Raw genomic sequence first — 21,497 nt, forward strand, 5'->3', positions numbered from 1 at the left:
TTGTGGCTGGAGGGAGCTGCTGTCCTTGAAGCATGTGTCAGTTCCCTAAACACCATCAGTCTGGTTCCTGCTGTGGTGCCCTGTCATGCCCTGCTTGGATGTTAGCTGCAGATATAGGGGTACACATATCTCCTGTAGGTATGGTGCTGATGTCGCAGCCTCAAACATCAACAAACACCTCTAAAGTAACTGAATTAAAACTATACTGTCCAGAAGACTTCTGTTCTGCATTTCTCTGTCTCTTTCCATCCTCCTGCTCCTCCATGTGTCCCTAGGCTGGGAAGGAGACACATTCCAACCTCTGCCTACACTGATGGCCTGGGCAGTGTCTCATTCTGCACAGGTGCTTATTTTCAGGATGCTTGTATCAATCTGGTTATCTCTCAGACCTCATCCCTCTATCAAATTTGCTTGCAAATGGCTAAAGTGATTCTGCCAGAAACTTTTGTTGAGACCATCAACACACTTATTTGTTGATGGTCTCCCACCTGCTTGGCAATATATCCAGTGCCCGGGTTGTGAACCACCTACTGGAGAACATCGTTTGAGTACCTCCAAATGGGATGTGAGATGAACGACTGATTTCACGAGACAACCACAACGACAAGAGGAGACCCGTGCAAGCTCTCAGTGACACTCCAATATGATGGACCAGCTAAGAAACAATTAGCTTTAATCTCACTTTATTTCTGAGCAGGGCTGTGCTCAGTAAAGCACTGCTGTATTCAGTAGTTCGTAATGGACACGGGCATCTGCAGCGCTGCTGACTGCTTTCGTTTATAATCACAGTGATTGCAATGAGTACGTTATGAAACAGGACTGACAGGACACTTGAAATAAAATGTCACCAGAGTGATTAAGACCAGGGTAGTTCACAAAATTCCAGCTCATGTGTTCTGAATATTTGAAGGAAAGAGCTGGTGAGTAGGGGGAGAAGGGGGACGACAAGACACAGCAAAAGCTTCTGGCTGTTTGGTAAGGCTCTGTTAAATATAAATACTTTTTATACTGTTTATTGTAGGCTAGCAGACTTTATCAATTTAAAATATAATGAGAAAAGCAGAAGCCAGGGGACTTGCAAGTACTTCTTGTAGCATTAAGAGATAACAGAGACAATATCTTCACAAAATCTCTTTTATTGCTACAAGGGCAGAAGTGCTGCAACACTGAACTCTCCCTTGCATTGCTGGCATCCATTAGCCTTGTTCAGGCAGCGGCTGAGTTGATAGCAGGCAGTTTGGTCCTAGGTTATTTTGGGTGGGTATGTTTTAGCTGATATTGTTTTGAGTCACCTCTGCACCATTCCCATCATCCCAAGCATCTCCCTCTGGTGTGAGCTTCTTGTCCATGTCAGTCTGGCATGCAAGCCATGCTTCAGTCCTTCTTAGACCACAAACAGGTACAACGTCACATGCAGCAGCTGGTAATCACCTGCAAGATGTATCATGGGGAATGGCCTTCAAAGAAGAAATTGATTTTATTTCTTGGATATAATTAAATTTAGCGGGAAGAAAAATCAACACACTAGATGGGGAAAAAAAAAAAAAGTAGCTTAAAAAGTCAAATACATTACTGAAATCTGTGGTTGTATATAATCTTGAAGTTCTCTGCAAGCCCAGGTAGATAGTTGTGAAGTTGCAGAAGTAAGAGGAAACCAACTTGCAGTCTCTGGTTCAGTCTGAATCTTACATACACCTATGAATATCTTCAAATATTTTTCTCCTGATTGGTAGCAGCATTTCCGGGACCAGGCCTGCTTGCGGGGTTAGCCCTGTTCAGTTTTAGCCGCATTAATCCAGGGTGTGATGGCTCCTTTTTCCTGCAGGGCAAATGTTTTGAAACTCTATGTTCTCTTAGGTATTTATTCACTGTCACAGTAAGATTTCTTTGGCCAAGAGGCTATTTAAATCTAGAGTACCCATGAAAATACATACAAATATTTAGAAAAGTTTCCAAATATACTATTAGGGTGAAATGCCATGCATACATATATCATAATGTACTATGAAATGTAAGTAACAATATTCACACTGAGCAAAATCTTCCTATATACATTATATATATATGTATATATATTTTTTGCACATGTAAGCAGTACACTTCTGGATGTCAGTAATTGTTGCAATTAGTGATTTTCACCAAGATGAAATACTAGCAATGACAGGAAATTCATTATTCATTCATATCAGCTTATAAGAATATTTACACTACAGAGCTTCCAATGAAAATTTAATCCCATATTCTGTTTCTCAGCTTTTCCTTTTTTTTTTTTTTTTTTTTGTGTGTGTGTGTGTGTGTTTTGGGATGCTGGAGGGAGAAAGGGAATATCAGTGTGGGTACTTGTCCATACTAAACTTCTGTACCTGAAATTAATGTTTTTGGAAAAGTCTGCAGGCCTCCATTCCCAGTGAAACCACCCATAATTAGAGGCAATCCCACAAATGCTGATGATGTTTGTGCAGCACAGATGAGACAAGACTCGGATCCTCACACTTCCAAGACCAAAATTTGCCCTCCACATTCAAGAGTCACTAATTTCCTTTTAACTTTATTTGTTTCAGGTGCTCAACCTGTTCCTTGCCTTGCTGCTGAGCTCTTTCAGCGCTGACAACCTTTCGGCACCAGATGAGGATGGAGAGATGAACAACCTGCAGCTTGCTTTTGCTCGGATCAACAGGGGTCTTCAGTACGTGAAACGCACGACGTGGGATTTTTGCTGCAATGTCCTCCGGCATCCCAAGACCACAGCTGAAAAGAAGGCAATGATGAAGCTTGCTGCCCAGAATACAGGTGCCCTGAACAACTGCGTGAACAGTCACACAACTGCTGAGTTTGGCAAAGACATGGAGAATCACAAAGAGAACCACACTGAGGATGGGATGAATAAAAATGGGGATAAACACCTGGGAATTACAGATAATGATGATTTCATGACCAATCCTGACCTGTCCATTTGTGTTCCTATTGCTGTGGGAGAGTCTGATATTGAGGAGGAAGATGAGGAGCAGAGCACGTTTACAGAAATGGAGCAGGTAGGCAATGAAAATGTTTGTTAGCTGCATCTGATTAAGATGGCCTTTTTTCCCACCCTTGCTCTGGATCCATGGCTCATAATGCAAATGTGCTATGGCCTAATCCTGCCTTTGATATGTTGTTAACTTTAGAGGAAGTTACACCTGCATATCCAAGAGCAAAATTCAGTCTCCAACAAGAGGCGTTCCCTTCCTTTGCATTATTTGTGCTTGTTGATATTAATTCTTCTAATAAGAGCAATTAAACCCTTTCTCACACAGGAGCCTGTTTTTCTTTCAGCTGAATCATGGGAATAGTACAGAACAAACCTTAAGTTCCTCTGACTCTGACAGGGCATTTTCTTGGTGTACAGTACTGGGGAATGGCTTGGTTCGATTTGGGTAACAGGAATCCAGGGCCAGATATTTCTGTTAAATAAATCTAGGCAGAGTCTGATAAGACATTGTGCCAGAAGAAGTGAGAAGATATGGAGTCATATGTATCCAGACAGGAAAAAAAAAAGTTATTTACTTGTTCTTTGGTGTTTTCACATTTTATTGTTCCTAAGAGCTCTCAGTATTAATGGCTGAAAACTTGTGTGTGGTTTGAAATGTTGGTGTAAAATGGAGAAGAAAAATCTTTATGGGAATGGTTTTCCTTCTGTCCTCCCCCCTTAACATATATAGTTAATGTGGATCCCTCACTCCTGTGGTGTCAGCGGAGATGTGTGACATTCAGCAGGCTCTGGATCAAAGCTCTCGTTTCAGATTGAGTTGTCAGGAGGGATCCCCCATCTCCTGGTCGAAGGGAAGAAAGATCTGAAGTACAGGAGTCCTTAGAGAAGGGATGTCCTAAAAAAGAAAGCCCTGAGGAAGGACTCTCTGCCAGGGAGGCAGGCACAAACAGGCTGTTAAATGTTAATTTCTGCTACTTCACTGAGGAAATCTCTTTGGTGCTGGTGCATCTGCTCACCAGCAGGTCTTAGGCATTGAGCAATCCTTGGGGAGCGTGAGGGCAAGGGGTCGGAAAACTCTATCAGCAAGCCCCACTGTCTGAACAGACTTCTAGGGAGAAAAAAAAAAAAAGTATGAAATTTTTGGCAAACAATTTTAGGGACTATTTCGTATCTCTTTTTTTTTTTTTTTTTTTTTAAAAAATGTATAATGTAAAAATGTATAGGAATACATTTATGGAAATGATCTGTGGATCAGTGTTGGTGGCACATGATAACCCACAAAGCTGACTACATTTTCAGGGCTTTTTGTGGGTTAGCTGTATGCTCAGTGAGTGACAAGGCTCCAGTGAGGTCCTGTCCATTGCTTCCCTCTTCTCACCGAACATAAAGCAGGACTTCCTAAAACCATATGGGGCATGAGTTGGATTAATTCTAGGGATAATATATGTTTTTTCTTTGAAGCCTTTTCCTATTCCCAGGCTTGTATTAGTTAAACCTACAAGAGGAGAACACTTGAAAAGTGAAATATACAGTAGAATTAGCTAATCTGCCAATACTGACTAGTATAAATATGTATCATAGCATGTGTGTTTAATTCAGGATTTTTTTTGTTTGACCTTTTTTTTATACACACATATCTACTACATCTGGCAGAGGGTCACAATTGTAAAAATTCTCACCCTTTTAATTACAAGGCAGAGAAAAGTTTGTTGCAACTTTGCACGCAAGTGTCCGTGAGGGCTGGAAGCATGAGCGTGTGCATCTGCACACACGTGTATGGTGTGTCACTGCACCCCACCTTGCTCAAGGTAAATAAGTGGTCACAATTGGAAGCTAAACTGTAGCATGGAGCATGGAAGATTTGGGAAATTTACAGCTTATAGTACATTAAAAATATAGAAATGTGGACTTCTGTTTAACTGCACAATGTATCCATGTGGGTGTGTAGGCATGGGACAGATGGAAGTCCATTTTATGCTGTATAGAAAGTAAATGTGGAATTGCAGGTTTAGGGAGATCTATTACAGTCATGAAGGAACAAATTGATATAGAAAAACAGTCATTTTCATGAAATAGAGCATAATAAATAATAATGGATCTGAAAATATTAAGAAAACTTTTTCAAATGGTTCCAATTATATGGAAGTGTTATCATATATAACATAAACATTGAGGATTCCAAGTGAAACAAAATGGGAAGAAACAAACCAAATAGGAGAAACAAACCGAAGTACTAAGTTTGCACACTGCATCGTTTTGTGAAATGTTCAATAAATATTAGGTTAGCATTGTTGCATTGCCATGAAATATTTGGATTTTAGTGAAACAATGTAGTCACTGCTAGCATGTGCATGATGTAGAAGGAAAGGGGTTGAGAAATATATTCATTAGCTTTGTCACCAGTGTTTTACAGGCTTTGATGAGCAGCTGCTGCAGGTCACTGCTGTTCCCTGGTGCATAGCCCCGATCAATGGTGTTCAACCTTTGTCTGCAGAGTCTAGGGGACTACTCCTGGAAGGGTCCCAACAAGAAGCGAGTTCACATGTCCAGCACTTGCTTTTGTCAAATGTCTAGTGAGGAAAATATGTGCACATGAGAGGGCTCTGGTTCAAAGACTCAAATTGTATTGGCATAATAAATAAAAATAGGAAGAAGCTCGACAGCAGGACACATAATTGCAGGACAATCTTTGCGTTTGTTTTCCTGCAAGACCCTCATAAATTTGCACAGCTGTAAATGTCTCAAAAAGGAGAAGAGCCGTGGGAAAACATACTCTGAAAGACCTGTCATTTTCAGTGGTGCCCGTTCCAAAGACATACGTACGATCTCTGCACTCACAAATAAATAAATAAAATGCCTTTATCAACACATAGGTTACTGCAGAAGCATCTGTTGCAGCCAGAGGTCAATATTAAATCCCAGCTCCTTGAATGCATTATTGTGGCTATTACAATGTGCAAGCTTTTGTATCAAGGGCACAGAGGGTTAAAATTCCCTGCTTTTTATCAGAAGCCTTTATCCTGTGAGCCCGTCTCTGCAGTGGTTCTTACCTCCTTCCTTCAGAATGGTCACGATAACCATAGAGAGAGAGCTCTCAAAGGAAAAACAATGTGAACAAAAGCTAAATTTACATGATTACACTGAAAGGGCACAACTGCGGTGAGGTATCTTTTTGTGTAGAGGGCATCATACAGAAATTAAACAAGAACTACCAAGGGTACGTTAAACATTCAAATCTATTCTAACTTTCCCCTAATTATAATCCATATTTTTACATATTTAAATATTTTAGCATGTACAAAGAGGATGTGCATGTAGATTTACTGCTGGGGAGAAGAAAATGTACCCTGCTTCACTTTAAAGTTGTAGGCTGACCTGGAATTTGGCAGTCCTTTGGCAATATTGCCAGAACCTGCCTTCCTCCTCATGCATGTAGATTTTGGTGCAACTGCATGGGTAAAGAGGCAAAAAGAAATGTATGGAAAGGGAATATATTCATTGCATGCTTCTCAAGTATGTGGCTAGGTGAACCTACACAATACTTACATGTCCTTCCCATTTGCTGTGTCAGCTGAACATCCAGGGCCATATTCTGAGGCTAAAAAGGAAGGGAGGTCAGTCTCCAGAAGAACCACAAAACTTTTGATCCCAATGAGATATTTTAGGGTGAGGATCAGTTCAGTTTACAGCTCCTGTACCAGTGCTTGTCTCTCTGGGGGTCATAAGCTGTCTTAGCTAAGACAAATGACCCCCACAGTCTTAGATGAAGCAGTTTGAAATTTCGGGTGACGAGAAACCCGTAGAAATGTCTATATTTAAATTTCAGCTTCCATTTCTATCATAAAATCTTACTGGCAGCAGCCATATTTCCCAAAGCTACCCATTTTTGGCACTGTCATCTAGAGGGTTCCGGGGGAGAGAGCCCACCTGATGGCTTTCTTTGATTCCTGAGATGTGAGATGCTCTGCCAGCTCTGAGAGCCAAGAGACACATGCTTATAGCTCACACATATGGTGAAAGGATCAGGAAGAAAAGGTGAGCAATAAAAGTCAGCGCAGGTGTGAGAAGAGGCGGAAGAGAGTGAGACTGAGAAAGGAAACTGCCTTTCATTTTTCGACTTTTTTGAGATGTATAATTTTAAATATGGGTTGTCCTAGCAGGGAAACAACTCCTAAAAGCTCAGCAGCAACCACAGCAACAGTTTGCATCTTCTCAAGGTTCTTTTGGGTTCTCACTTTGGCTTCCTAAGTAATTAAAATTTGGAAATTGTCAAATTGTCGTCTTCAGCTTCCGTAGCATTCCTATGATTGCTTAAAAAGACCATCTTTTCATAGGCAACATCAAACTTCAGGCTCTTACAGGAGTAAGGAATGCTTTGTGGGACAGTAAGGTGATAGGACAATTCAGTGTGCAATCCACCTGACATGGGGATCCTACCAGAACTCACCTGCAGTTTTACTGCATTGAAAGTTCCAGACATCAGAGGGGTTTGTGCCATTTACATTAGATAAATAAAGTCTTCAAACTTCCTTCTTTATTACTGCTTATCCTGCAAGGTGCCCACAGCTATAGCCCAGAACAGTGTGTGCCTTTGCCACAGCAACATCACTTTTTGGTTCAGAAAAAAAAAAAAAAAAACACACCATGACAGACTAAAAGGAGGTTCCAGATGAGTAATGCCAGGCTGACATCCTGAATCAGTCCCCAAAGCACAGTGTCCTGCACTTACACCATGGAACTCCATCTTGTTTCTATTACCCCAAGCCTCAAGGACATGCGTGTCTTTCTTCAAGGTATTTGGATCATTGTCTGCATTGACGAGGTCCTCCAGTCAGCAAATGTCATTAGCACAATGTCAGAAAATGGCTCTAAACTTTGCTTGTTGTTTGAGTCAGCCTGGTAAGGCTGTTATTGCCTTCTCCCCTTTCTTAAATTTAACTGCAGCATGTGTTGCCTTACTCTGACTACTGCCCTCAATCTATCTATGGCATGCTACTGAGAAGAAAATCTATGATGCCGCAGTAGCTAGTGGCTCGTGGCCACATTTGCCCCCTCTGCCGTGACAGAACCAGGCATGGACGCTGCTTTCTGCAGAGATAACACCTCTGCATTTCCCCGTGCGGTGCAGTGCCAAGCCAGCAGCACTTGCCTGCTTGTCTCCAGAAAATGCCATTATTGATTTGTTCCGATGGAGTGGCTAATTGGGTCATATGGAAAGTGCTCACTGCCTGCTGCTGGGATGAAGAAGCGCTTTGCAGCTCCTTCCCCGTTCCTCGACACCAGGCACACACGCTTAGGTTCACAGCGGCCAGGTCCCAGCTCCCACCGTGGCTGATTTGTGCCATCTGAATCTGCAAAGATGCTCGAGAGCTGCCCCTTCCCACTGCCCGAGGCTTTCCCCTGGATGTGGAAATCCTTAAATGGCAGGGAGCTATTGCCTGCTGGGGTTCGCCTTCATGACCTGGCAGGGAATGTTGCCTGTGGGAAGGGGAAGGTTTTTTCTGTCACCCCTCAGGGTTTCCTGGTTTCTCACAGGATTTTTCTCAGTGAGGGATACACATTGCCTGGATTTTGCACACCCGACAAATATTTGTAACTCCACAAAAATCACTTTCTCAACTTGGGCTCTGTCAAATGCATCTCCCAGGAAAATCAGTTTTCCAGGCTTTAGATAAGTTCCTACCTCCATACGTGCCAATGACAGAGTTGGCCATGACCACAGTCTCTATCTGGTGGTACAGCTCCTGTATTGCTCTGAACTGGATCAAATCCCCAAGCTTTTATTCTCTTTTTCCCCATTTTTTCAGTATTACTGACTTAATTTGATTTCACTTGACAAGGTGAAACTGTTTCGGATGGCTTTTTTTTTCATGTTTCTACCAGTAAGAGATTAATAGTTTTGAGGGCAGAGAGGACCGTTGGGATCATCAAGTTTTAGTTTTCTCATAGCACAGAGTCAAGGACTTCAAGCAATAATTTCTACTCAGAGCCTGTAAGTTTATTTTCACTGTGATACATCATTTGTGAGATAGAGGAGGGAATTAAATGTCTCAGGTAACAGAGACTTCACCATGAACATCTGGACCCACATCTGTTCCTTTGCAATCATTGGATACTTAACTGTACAATTTCTGTACAGTACAGACCTGTTCCTAAACTGATATGAATTCTGTAAAAGTCAGTAGAATTATTCCAGGTTGACATTAGTGGAGCTGAAATTACTGATAATTGCCCTAAAAATGCCATTGCATAAAGATTTTGGTATAAATTGTTTGTGACGATACCTTACTCTCCTGATAATTCGAACGTCGATAAATCAGAGATACCATGAAGTCATATGTTTATTTGACAAGGCACATTAATTTCAGCCTTTTACTGCAGGAAATATCGTTTATTGTCAGGAAATGTAATGCCTTTTCAAGCAATATTTATATCCCTGCTGTTTTCCGATACAGTCCTAGGGACAAATTTTCTTTTAGTACAACTGGATAAAATACCTTCGAAGTCAGTTGATGACTCCCCAGTTTATACTGGGAGGAGAATGAACGCACGTGTACACATGCACAGTGTGCAGTAAATCTTGCAGCAGTCTGCATGTCAGCTTTATTTGGGACAATATTTTTCTGACCATTAAGTAAGGCAGCAAGCGTTGGTTGTTGTTGTTGTTATTAGATCCAGTTTGCCTGATTTTCTCTCTCTTTGAAAGTGTATGGTTTGGTATGCATTTCCTGAAAAGTGTGTAGAACTCATTTATTTTCTTTTTTTCGTATTTTTAGCAATTAAATAGAATGTTTCTGTATTTGTCACCTTGGGAAGAATAGCAGCAAGGCCATTAAAAAGAAAAGAGAAAAAAAAAAAAAAGGACTGTAAATCACAGCAGCAGATTTAAAGCACCTCTACTTTGTCTTTGCTTTTACATGTAGAATGGCATTTATATTTATTTCATTTCAGTACAATAGGGCAGAACAAGACTCAGTGTCAGATCTCTCTGCTGACGTGATCGCAGCAGTCACACCACGTATAAAGGTTTTAGGGTGCTTATCCAGTAGACACGGTGCCCAGGAAATATGTTTGTCTACAGCATAGTGCCTAAGGTCCAGGAAACACAGGGAGCTGATAGGAGAAAGAAAGAGGAAAAAAAAATAAAAAGAAAAGAAAAGCCTGGCATTGAGCGAGCCGATATCAGGCGTAGCGGACTTGTCAACATGCATTTGGACAAGAGCCCAGACCGGGGACCATGCGTCAGTCACAGCCTACTGGGTGCCATTTCCCAGGATCCCTGTCCCTCCCCGGAGCACAATGCTGCCCAGAAATGAGCATTTCTTGCTGTTTCTGCCTTTGGTAAGGAAAATGCCAATGTTTAACATTTCGGACAAAATGAACAGCAGCCAGTTCTCGAACAGCTCCTGTGCCAAGGGGAGACAGAGGGTGTGTGTGTTCAAGGGGCATGAGGGCTTGACATTACTCCCCTCAATAATGGTCCAAAATAACAACATTTAAAATAATGGCATCTGAAAGTCTGACAGTTATTCTGTTGCTATTGCCTGTATTAAAATAAGTCTTCCTTAATGATCAAAACATTACCGCCTTGTTTGGGTGAAAGGACCCGTAGTATGTCAGACACTCTCTCAAAACATGCTGCACTTTGAGGCAAACTTCCAAAATTTAAGCTTCAATCAGAGGAGCCCATTAGTTTGAGTTCTTCGTATTATACTGTGGAGAGATCCCAATTACCAAAAGAAACATAAAGTAGAGTGTGATTAAACTTCAAAATGCAATTTAGCAGAAGGTATTAGCTTGAACTCTGAACAATGAACACTTATGAAACACTTTCACTGCCTATTTAAGCCTATTGAATTGATAACAAGCTAAATTAACTTTGGCAGTCCATCTTTTTGCCAAGTTCTCCCACTTAAACCAATTTTAAGACTGAACCCTTGGAATAATGAATCAATGCTTTATTATGGGCAGTGTGTTGCCCAGTGTGGGAAAAGATCTCAGGCCAGCCAGGACCACACCATTAGAAATAATGTGCACTGCTCCTCCAGGGCCAGAGTTCAAACACGTAAAATGTTCTGGATCAATTCGAGAAGGACCACTGTGAAAGTGCCCTTTTCTTCTTCAGGGGAAGGCATTTGGCAAAGCACCCAGGGTTGGTGCAGAGAGCAGCAGTTGGTGGCTGCACGATGTTTGTCAGGGGAAAAAGTTCACATTTATTCAAAATAAAAAAAAAATAAATCCAGGAGGGGCTGGCAATGTGTGTATATACATATATGTATATACATATATGCATACATTATATATATAAACACATTATATTGGAGTGTGTGTGTACATATATATATATGCGTATATATATACACACATGCCAAGATGGGTTGGTATTAGAGGAGTTTTTGCTGTTAACACTCTCTGCTCAGCAGCTGTGGTTTCTGGCCAGCCTTAGCCACTCTGAATTTTAAGGCCCAGATTCTGGTATTTTTATCCAGCTGCATATTCACAAATACTTTTTTTTTTTTTTTTTTTTTTTTTAAACAATTTCTCATCTTTGCTTCCAAATAGCCTACAGATTTCAGGGAATAAAGCTGTTTTATAGGTCCACCAGGAGGACAAGTCCTGTATTTAGCTACACAGGTGTAAGTTCAAACTACAGTGGTGTTCACTCTGACTGATGACAACACAATTGAAAATTCCCTTGGGAGCTGTGAAATTAAGGACAGAATTTCATCTACCGGTACAGTCACCAGGAGCTGGGCAACAGGCTTGCATTATATCTGATCTCTCAGACTGCTGTATCTAACCTGTTTTGTCTGTGTTGCTCTCTGCACGCCTCTGCTAGTGGTTTTGGTTTTAATAAATGAGGTTCCTGTAAAGGCTGTGTCATCAAGAAAAAGAAAAGAAAAAAAAAAAAAAACAAAACACAGATGGAATTACATGGGAAATATGAGCAGGACTTTCTCATTCTGATGATGTTTTATGACTGAGTTTGCATCAGATTGTGACTGGCTTTTGCACAGGTGAATGGTGAGAGGAAAGGCTGGGAGGGGGAGATAAGGACTGAAAAGCTGGGCAAAAATCAGAGGCTAAGTTAGTCTGATGTGAAGTTGTTGTTGGAGAGATAGAGCTGGTGGTGTAAGATGGAGAGTGGGGATGCCCCCTCATATCACCAGGTTTAGATGTTTCTCTTTCCTGCTTTCATACCTATCCACCCTTGCTGATGAATTTGCAGCCCCTAAATTTTGTACAGTCTTCCTGTGCTGCAAACTCAAGGTAGGACTTCAGGCACTTCACATCAGCATCACAAATGCTGGTGACTGATAATGAAACATGCTTTTAAAGTTCCACATGAGTCCTGTCCCTAGTGCTGTGCTCTGATATTGCTTCTGGTTTTCCTGTGATTTCTCATTAAACTGAGCAGTAGCCACCCTGCTTTGCAGAAGTAATTCCTCAAATGGGGGTAGAGAGATTCCTGAACATGCGCGCTTAAAATTGACAGCTGTGTGGCAGCCCTCCTTTCTTCCTAGCAGAGTAAGTTATATTAATCTTCCCCATCTCATATTAAGGAAGCAAGGGGATTTTCCTGATGTATTTGGTGTTTTTTCTTTGCATGCTGAATATGCAGAAAGATAAATCCACCGATTTTATTGGTGCTACAAGGATTTATATTTATTCATGAGAGGGGAACCAGGATCATAAATGATGGTAGCAAACCCCACCATTTGTTTCCCTGGATCAAGGCTATTTATTTCTCTCCCATTTTAGCCCCGACTGTTGAAGTCTTTTCAGACAGAGTGAATTCAGCATATCTGAGAGCTGTCAGCTTGACAGCTCTGCTGACTGTAGCCTCCTGTTGACTCTACACACGAAACAGGTGCTGCCCTGCCAGTAAGGCAAGCTCGCTGCTTTTCAGCAGCACTGCAATCTGCTCGCCTCTCCCCTTGTGCAGAGGTAGGATGCAAACAGTTCAGTTTTCACACTCGTTTACTCCTTGGCTTCTCTGCACAGGAAGGGTGCCAGTTACTCGATGCAAACTGTTGCCCAGAAAGGATGCCAATAGCTACCAGGCACAGCAATTTTGTGAAATCCATAGCTGTCTGCAAGGAGGAACATAAACACCAACAGTTACTTCCCAGAGTAAACAACCCTCTCGTAACTACATGTGTTTCTCCACTGAGCTGGGTTTGCTCTACGTGAAAAACTCCTCAGGCTCCTATTATTGTATTTCATATCCCTGAACTGGCCATGGGAAGGTTTGCAGATTAAAATATGTTCTTGACTATTTGGGGACTAATTGTAGCTGTGCTGAATGGCATTTCTTGAGCAGGCTGTGTCATAGTGTTGGTCATCTCCAAATGGCTAAAGCAGAGATGCCTCTGCTGCCAGCATCCTTGACTGCGAGTGGTTCTTCCTGCAATGAGCAATGTCCAAAACTCATCTTCAGGGTGCCAGAGGGATGCATGAGCCTGGTGGGGAGTGGAGAAGACACATAAGATTGTTGTTTCCCATTGCACCATGGACTGAGTAAAGGGCAGTTCGTATTTGCTGTCCCGGCAGCGTTAGGTGATACCCTGACCACCTCATAAAATAAGTTGAATTAACTTCATCCTGCACCTCCTTCATCTGTGCCCGCTGGATCAGCAGTGACATTTGCAAGTGGGGAGTGCTCTAGCCCAGTCCCCAGTCCTTACCTCTCCCGCTTGCAGGGAGAGGAAGCTTCCTGCTATCAAAGGCTTTGCACGTCTTCTTTCCCATGACAGCCGTGCCTGAGGAATCAGGGAACAAATGCTCCGAGCTGGGGTCATGATCTAGGTAGTGAGTGAAGTGTCAGGAGAGCCCATCCGAGCAGATCCCCATGTGAGAGACAGGCCTGGGGATCATCTTTCTAAATTTGTTTGCACAGGATGGAAAAAAATGATATTTCCATGGGGAAGGAATAAAGCGAATCCACGCCGATGACAGGTATTTGTCCTGGTTTGCCAGCAGCAAGTCTTCTTTCCAGAGGAGCGGCATTTGCACTAATCCCCATCTGAGCCCGAAACAATTAGCTGATCCGTGCTTTTCAGAGGCAGGACGTGGTGTGGAGCCTGTGTATTTACTTGTGCCAGCCAACAAGTATGTGGGTCCGTGCACACGCACACTTGGGATGTCACCCAGATCGTGCTCTGTTTTCAATCTGGTTGCTGTTTTTGTGGTGCCGCAGCTGACCTGCAGCGTGCGAGGGGACAGCGCTTGGTCCAGCCTCCTACACACGATAAACCCTCCTACGGTGCTGGCAGAGCACCTCTTTTTAGAGCCCAGAGCCGAGCAGGGGTGAGCAAACTTATGGTTTATCCTCTAAAAGAACTAACGCCTGTCCCAGGCTCCCAGCCGGCCATTTATAGGCACAAAGTTTTCGTACTGCTGAACGGTTTTACTTTATAAATAGTGAAAACAAGCGAATCAATAAATATTACCATAATGTGTATTGCCTTGGCAACATGGCACTTGATACAAAAATTAAAAACAAATTATATAAACCACCCACGGTGGGGAGCTTTACAGGAGATAAACCTGCTGCCATTGCTGCCAGAAGAGCAAATCATCTGGAAGCAGAGCAGAAGCAAACAGCCCAAAGTTAAACAAAACCCCAGCGAATGCACCCTGCCCCAGGCAGATTCCTGCTGACCCTTGGGCTCTGTGTGCTGGAACTGAGACCCTTCCATTCCATGGCAGCAGCTCACCAGGGCTGGCATCAGTCATTTGCAAAAACCCAGTTAATTCCCTAACCCTAGTGGATAATTTGCCAGGATATACTCCATCAGTACTAATTAATATTAACTTGTCAGATGCTTGCTACAAGTGTGATTTCTGGGAAGTAGCTGGGGCCATGTTTCCTGGAGTTTAGTCTCTAGGAAATTGTTCCTAAAATCTTGGTGCCACGGAGAAGGTTTAGCCAGTAGAGTAACGGTGTAAGCTTTGCATCTGACGCTAGCTTAATTATTCAGTGCAATAATTTGCTTAACAACTTGAATATTCGTCAGATCAACTGAGTTACACAGTCTGTTCTCGTACACGGCTTTGTTTCTAATGAATCTGAGTGCACAACCCTTCTGCATAAGTGAACTCGAGATGTCACCCGGGATTGCCTTGCACTTTTAACGTGACACGATTGTTCCTGTTGTTTTAGTGCTATAACTGATACCCTGCCATTAAGATTATGTGGTACTAAGTTGTATGCACATTGCATAAAGGAAAAAAAAACACACAACTTTTTTATGGCTGAGCGCCTTATTGGAGTATTCTCTGCTTTCCATGCTAGCATCTCTCCTGAATATTACAATATTTCCAAAGATGCTCTTTAAAAAGTGCTACTTTTTGGCAGGGGCTCAGTGATTATGGAACACTCTCCGGCTTGTGAAGATCGGTGCTAAACTGTGCCTAGAAATCGCATGCAATACATTCTCATGCAGAGGGTACAGGCTTGCACATGCATACTTTAATTTATTAAAGCTAGATTATATTTTAGACCACATGCCCTCTGAAGCAGGAAACAAGTAATTTGATTTTGAATTAATTTGCTAGAAACGCAGAACAACATTTGAAAGGATTGGTACAAACCTGACAGTCCGAAAGTATTTATACAGAGAGAGCAATTTGCTTAACCAACTGCTTCCTTTGTGTCATCTGTTCTCTCAGATAGTTATATTTGGAATAAAGTGTTTTTCTGCTGCTGGTACCTCTTGAGGGACTTCCTGTGGTGATGTGGCTTTAGAACTGAGGCAGGTAGGCTGCGGCTCCCTGGGGAAGGGAAACTCACTTTAATACTTGAATAACGTCGAATGTCACTCAAGACAAAGGAAAAAAAAAGGTGGACAAGTGAAAGATAAATAGGTTTAAATAATTACTGTTGAAATCCTGTTATGCTTGTAATTTTTTTCTCAGCATGGAAGTCCTTCTGTAAGCAATTCAGCATAACCCTTTGAAATCAGCTTGAGTTTTATTAATATTTTAGTAGCAGCATTAGTAATGGCATGAACGATGGTAGTGCTGTGATGAGCTGTGGAGTTTTCAGAGCAACCCCTCTTGCAGGTGAATCAATAAAACTGAACTGATTTACACCAGCAGTGAACCTGGGCTCCAGATGCAGGGGCCAACCGTGCAAGCATGCTCTCCTCTGCCATTAGTCCTGGCAGCACTTCTGGAGAGCTCAGAGGCAATAAGCATCGCCCCAGGATGGCGTGGCTGGATTTAACGGCACCACTTGTACCGGCAGGCACTGGGGCCAGTCAGATGTGTTTGCAGGAAAAAATGCTGGTCTGATTCCGCAGCGCATCCCCTTTTAGTGCAGTACTTAAGGATGTGCTCTCCTTTCAACCTGCGGTTAAGTCCCGCTGATATCAGTGGGTGCAAAGTAGTCTGCAGTGCTTTGCTGAACAGGCGCCGAACACGTTCCTGTGTTTACCTGCAGTTTTTTTTACATCTACTTTTAGATACCTTTTATCTCTTCCTGTGAACTTGGCGTTTTCCTTCCCTTCCATGTGTACCTTGTCTTCTCAGGGTGAGTTTTTTTCACATCGTTTCAAGCAGCCCCGTGGCAGGGCTCTGGGTGTTGCACTGGTGCCTTTCTCCATCTGTGATGCTGAATATCGCTCAGTCACCTGGCTTCAGAGTACACCCCTCAAGTTGCAAAAAAACAAACAAACAAACAAAAAAAAAAACAAAGCACAACCCCTTGTTTGAACTACAAGCCCTCCTCTGTGCCTCTGGTCCTTGGAAGAACCTATGTCACCAAACTGGATGGAAAGTGGAGAACACAAGGAAATTTCCTCCCACAACAACAGCTCAAAAATAATAAGCTGGTCTATCTGTAATTTCCGATTTTACAGACAGATATCTTGACACATATAGTTGCTAAACCTGAAAAATTACAGCATAAGCTTGTGTAATCTTGTTGCTTGCCATTTTTCCTTAAGATGTCATCCCCTGACAAGTATAGTTCAGGCTATTTTCTCTTCTAGCTGGGGAGTTCTCCATAAGAAATAAGCATGCTATCAAAGAAAAAGAAAATAAACCCATCTAGGATTATTTCCAGCAGGAAAAGCAGCTGCAGCTGAGGGGGCAGCGATGTCAAAGCCCAGGCGCCCGGAGTCAGAACTCTGAGATTTGTGAAGAGTTAAGTGAGTTGCACATGGATAAGCAGTTGAAGGCTGAGCCACCACCTCCAGTAGGGCAAAAAGAGGTAACAGAAACCACTTTCCTACCTGATACTGCATGCAATTCATCACACAAGCTCCATAGTGCATGCCACCAATTTTTGTGGGGGGTTGGGGCTTGGAAAATATATATTTGTCAATTGTCAGGGAAGCAGAAGCACAGTAGGTATTACAGTCTTACTAAAGGATTGTGTTCTTATAAAAATCATTGAAAAGCTTGGAAAATGTGCATTACAAATTAAGATGGGATTTTCTGAGGCTTTGGAAAAAAAAAAATCGGTAATGTTACTTTCTTATTTTAGGAGAAAATGCGTGTGTGTTTAGCCCTTGAAAACTAGCTCCAAGAATGGCATCTGCTGACTTGGCAGATCTGTACCTGGGGTTCACTGGAGGGCACCTGTTCTGTGTCGCAGATTACCATTTCTTTTCCTGTTAGCACTATAGACCCAAGAGAGGTTCAAGAATTTAAGTAGCTGACATGAAATTACTAATTATACAGTAAGCCTTGAAATCATTCAGTTATTATTGGCCAAACTGTGGATAGCTCTTTTTTTTTCTCAATGTAAAGACTACATTGACGTTTATTTTCAATTTCTAGGATTATGTTGTCTTTATAAACATTAATATCCCACTTGATGACTTGTTGAGATTTTTGTCTCCATTCAGATTTAGTATTTATTGATAGAACATTGCATTTTTTATTGAAGAGTGATCTTTGAAATCAGAAACTGGAGGTTTTGAGCCATGTCCTGGGAATTTGGGGAACTCCATAGTAGCTTGAGACTGGAACCAGTGGTAGTCTGGGGAGTTTGAATTAATGAAAGGGAAAGAATGACTTAATATCAACATCACTCCTTTCCTAGTTCTGCTATAAAACTGCCAATGAGCTTGTGCCCAGCAGGAGCAATCCCATGCAGAAATTTTGACAGGTCAATGGAAACAAGGCTGCTGCAGAGCCAGAGCTCACCTTATCCAGGCCTGCTGATTCTTAGTGTCACATGGGGTGGAATTTACTGAACTAAATGTGGACATCTGCATCTAGACTTGTCATCTGAGACCCCTTCTGTAGTCAACAAAGATCGGGAGCAAATATAGTTAGGTAAAAGTGTTTCATCTTCTCCTGAAATCAACATTTAAATTAGGTCAGATGAATCATATTTTAAAGCACCTGTTTCTCTCCAGTGACTATAAAGGGAGCCCAGGGTAACTAGCTGAGCTGTGGCGATCTACACTTAGGTGAGCTAAACTCCACTGATAACCACCCAAAATTCTCTAGCCGTGAAGCAGTTCTGTCAGGGGCAATCCTCACCAGAATAGTTCTTGGCATACTGAGCTTTCATCTTCAGAAAGAAAAGGTCCAGTACTTTAGAGGAAGGAAACTTCAAGCATCTCATATTCCAATCTCAGGGAAAAATAAATAAATAAATAAATAAATAAATATTTACCCAAAAGAAACATTAGATTTTAAACTAATGAGCTGAATTACAACAAGTAGGAATCAGAAGACCATCTCAGGAGTTTTTTCTCACAGGGGATTTGGTATCCTTCATGTTTAACCACACTTGTAAGATATAAAAACCCTGTTATATTAGCATGAAGGCCTGAGAACTATGTCCTTTCTTAGTGTTATAATGAAATGTCATGATAAGACAGGAACATTCTAGCTCTGATATATTCAGCAACATCGTGATAAAGAAATAATCCCCATTTCCTCCCTCAACTTTCAAAAGGTCCTGGAACACAAATGTCACCTTTCTATAGTAGACTATAATTGATTCTATTTGTGGCTTCTTAAAGAGAGGTGGAGGAATATGGCAATAATCCAGGGATGACTTGAAATCAAACGGAAGTTCACATGAGGCTATGAATACCAACATGAAAGAGCAAAGCCCAAAGGATGCTATTTTTGAAGGGTAAATCTTGTGTGGACATCACATACTTACAGTCCTTCTGTTCAGAAGTAATCTTTCTGCCGACACAAAAGGGCATGATAATCTTTTTGATGAATGCCCAAGAACCCGGGACTAGCCAAATAAAGCCAGCAACTGCAAGGAAGTAACTTAACGGATTTGGTACGCCCAAGAGACGGGGCTTTGAGTTATTCAGTCGCTCACAGGAAGCACTGAATGTGTTCTGAATAAAACACTGTTGATGGCAGTAAAGGATACATTATATGATTAAAAATTCATCCCATATAAATCAACAGGAAGACACCATAGAAATAAAATCGTTGATGTCACAGGTGGATAAGACCTCAGAGAACATACCCGTTAATTTCTTTGCCAAAACATCGCCCCGTAAAATATTTTGTACAGCCTTGTGGAATCTACCTTTAAACATATCAGGCAACTTAGACTTCTTCATTTATCAAAGAAACAGTTTACTCAGCTAGAAAAAAAAATTCTCATGCTTGGGTGTATTGCCTTGATAATCATCCTTTTTTTTTTTTTCCTTTTGAAATAGATTTTTATTACTCTCTTTTATTTGGCATTCTCTTTTTATGAATTAATATCACTTAATTTAATAGACTGTTATTAGCTTCCTTTTGCATTTTGTTTACTCCCTAAAGTCACATGCCATTGTTCCTCCTTTTACCTTTTTCTTTTATCTTTTTTTTTTTTTTCAACTCCCTCATTTTTTCCTCTTTGGAGTTGTTTTACCAAGAACTAAACGCAGTACTCCAAATGAAATATCCACAGAACTATAAAGAGAAGTAGTATCTCAGTATATAGACACAATACTTTCATATAGGATTTCTGCATCTTTATATTCCACTACAAAATCATGTCTAATTTTTTAAATATTACCCCAGGTGACTTGTGGTTACAAATTTTCATGATTCCCATTGAATTTTTTCCTGAACTATTTCCTTTGTAGTGTTTTGAGTCAATTCTCATTTTGCTATATTCTCTCCATGTTTCACTTCTCACTTCATTTCTCCTTGGTTTCAATACTCTCTTCAATTTAATGTTATCTGCCAATATAAGAATTATATTGGTCAGTATATCTTCTGTATCTTTAGTGAAGATAATGCTGACTCTAAGCCCTACATGTATCTTCCTCTGAAGACAAAGTTTTTGTTACTTTTGTGTCCTTAGGATGGCTTTTCTCCATACAGCAATGGGTGAATCAGAGCCAATTACACAATATTTCAAAAGTAGGCTTTTCTATAATAGAAATATAGGTATTTTATTAAGATTTATGTATCATCTGTCAGTTTGCTGGATTAAGGCTGTGATCTTCAAAGGGAAGGGAGAGAGGGAGAAAGATAAGAGAGTTAAACCTTCAGCAAACATCAACTTTCAATGAGATTTCAGCTTCTCACTGCTGCAGGCTTCTTAAAAAAATAATAAAAAAAAAGCAGCATTCAGATCAATTTAGCACTATTAGAGACACAAGTGGTGTCTGACACAAGAGACACAAGCCCTGTCCAGCTACTTAAGACAGAGCAGACCACTCAGAGACGCATTAAAAACTATCCTCTGCAGCATAAATTTACTCTCAAGTGGGAGGTCTTCCAAAGAGGCTCCTGATGTTGTCTCTGCCTGGCATATCTCCTCCACTCACTTATTCCAAGAAAGAAAGAGGACATTCTGTATTCGTCCTCTTCGTCTTTTGGCCTCCTTATTCCCTGTTTGTGCACAGCACCCGTGGCAGACAGGAGAGCTGCCTCAATGTCTTTATGTCTCCATGACTTTTCGCTCAGCTGGCCTCCAAGAAAGTACTCTCCTTTTCTCCACTGTTTGTTTAATTAGCTTTAATCATGAGCTACAGCAAGAGTTTAGTGATCTGTGGTTCCCATGATTATTCCCTTTTCCTCTTCTCTAAACTCAGTATTGTGTTTACTTATTGCTGCTTTCCTGGACTCTTTCCAGTTTTCCATGAGCATTATTGATTGCTAATGGCATGTTACCTTAGTGTTTCAGATCCCTGTATGCCCTACAATGTGCATTGGCTGGATCTGCTGATTTGCATTTGTTTCAGGTTTTCTAGATATTTCTCTGCTTACATTTCCACTAGTTCTAACAAGCTCTCACTCCCTTTTTATTGATCCCCTTGTTGGATTCTTTTAAAAAGGGTTTATTTTCTGAAGCAACTGAATTTTGATTAGTCACATCTCCCTCATCAATTGCTATTATGTCTCTTGCTCTTTTCTTTCCATTACCGAGTTCATGAAAACGTTAATCCTTTTAACCTTTATGGCAAAGAGTAACCTTTGCTTCTTTTCCTACAAGCTTTCCTAATCTTTCCCTCCTCTGTCGTATGTATGGTTCATTCTTTTTCTAGTCCGTATTCAGACCCTCAGAGCTTTGTCTAGTGTTTTCTGTATCCATGTT

At 41.3% G+C, this 21,497-nt stretch overlaps 1 protein-coding gene across 2 annotated transcripts in view; it reads left to right on the top strand.

Annotated features, from left to right (window-relative positions):
• Window positions 1-21,497, top strand: part of LOC311206666 (sodium channel protein type 5 subunit alpha-like) — a 206,850-nt gene that overhangs the window by 133,169 nt on the left and 52,184 nt on the right. Inside the window, exons 16-17 of one of the 2 annotated variants that reach the window (XM_084282198.1) lie at window positions 2,562-3,032; window positions 17,043-17,186. In XM_084282198.1, the coding sequence (XP_084138324.1) occupies window positions 2,562-3,032; window positions 17,043-17,186 (615 nt within the window). Of the gene's footprint in view, window positions 1-2,561; window positions 3,033-17,039; window positions 17,187-21,497 lie in introns of both variants that reach the window. The other variant, XM_084282199.1, reaches the window with a different exon arrangement.

Source organism: Netta rufina (genome assembly GCF_964035555.1).
Source record: "Netta rufina genome assembly, chromosome: 2".
Lineage (NCBI taxonomy): Eukaryota > Metazoa > Chordata > Aves > Anseriformes > Anatidae > Netta > Netta rufina.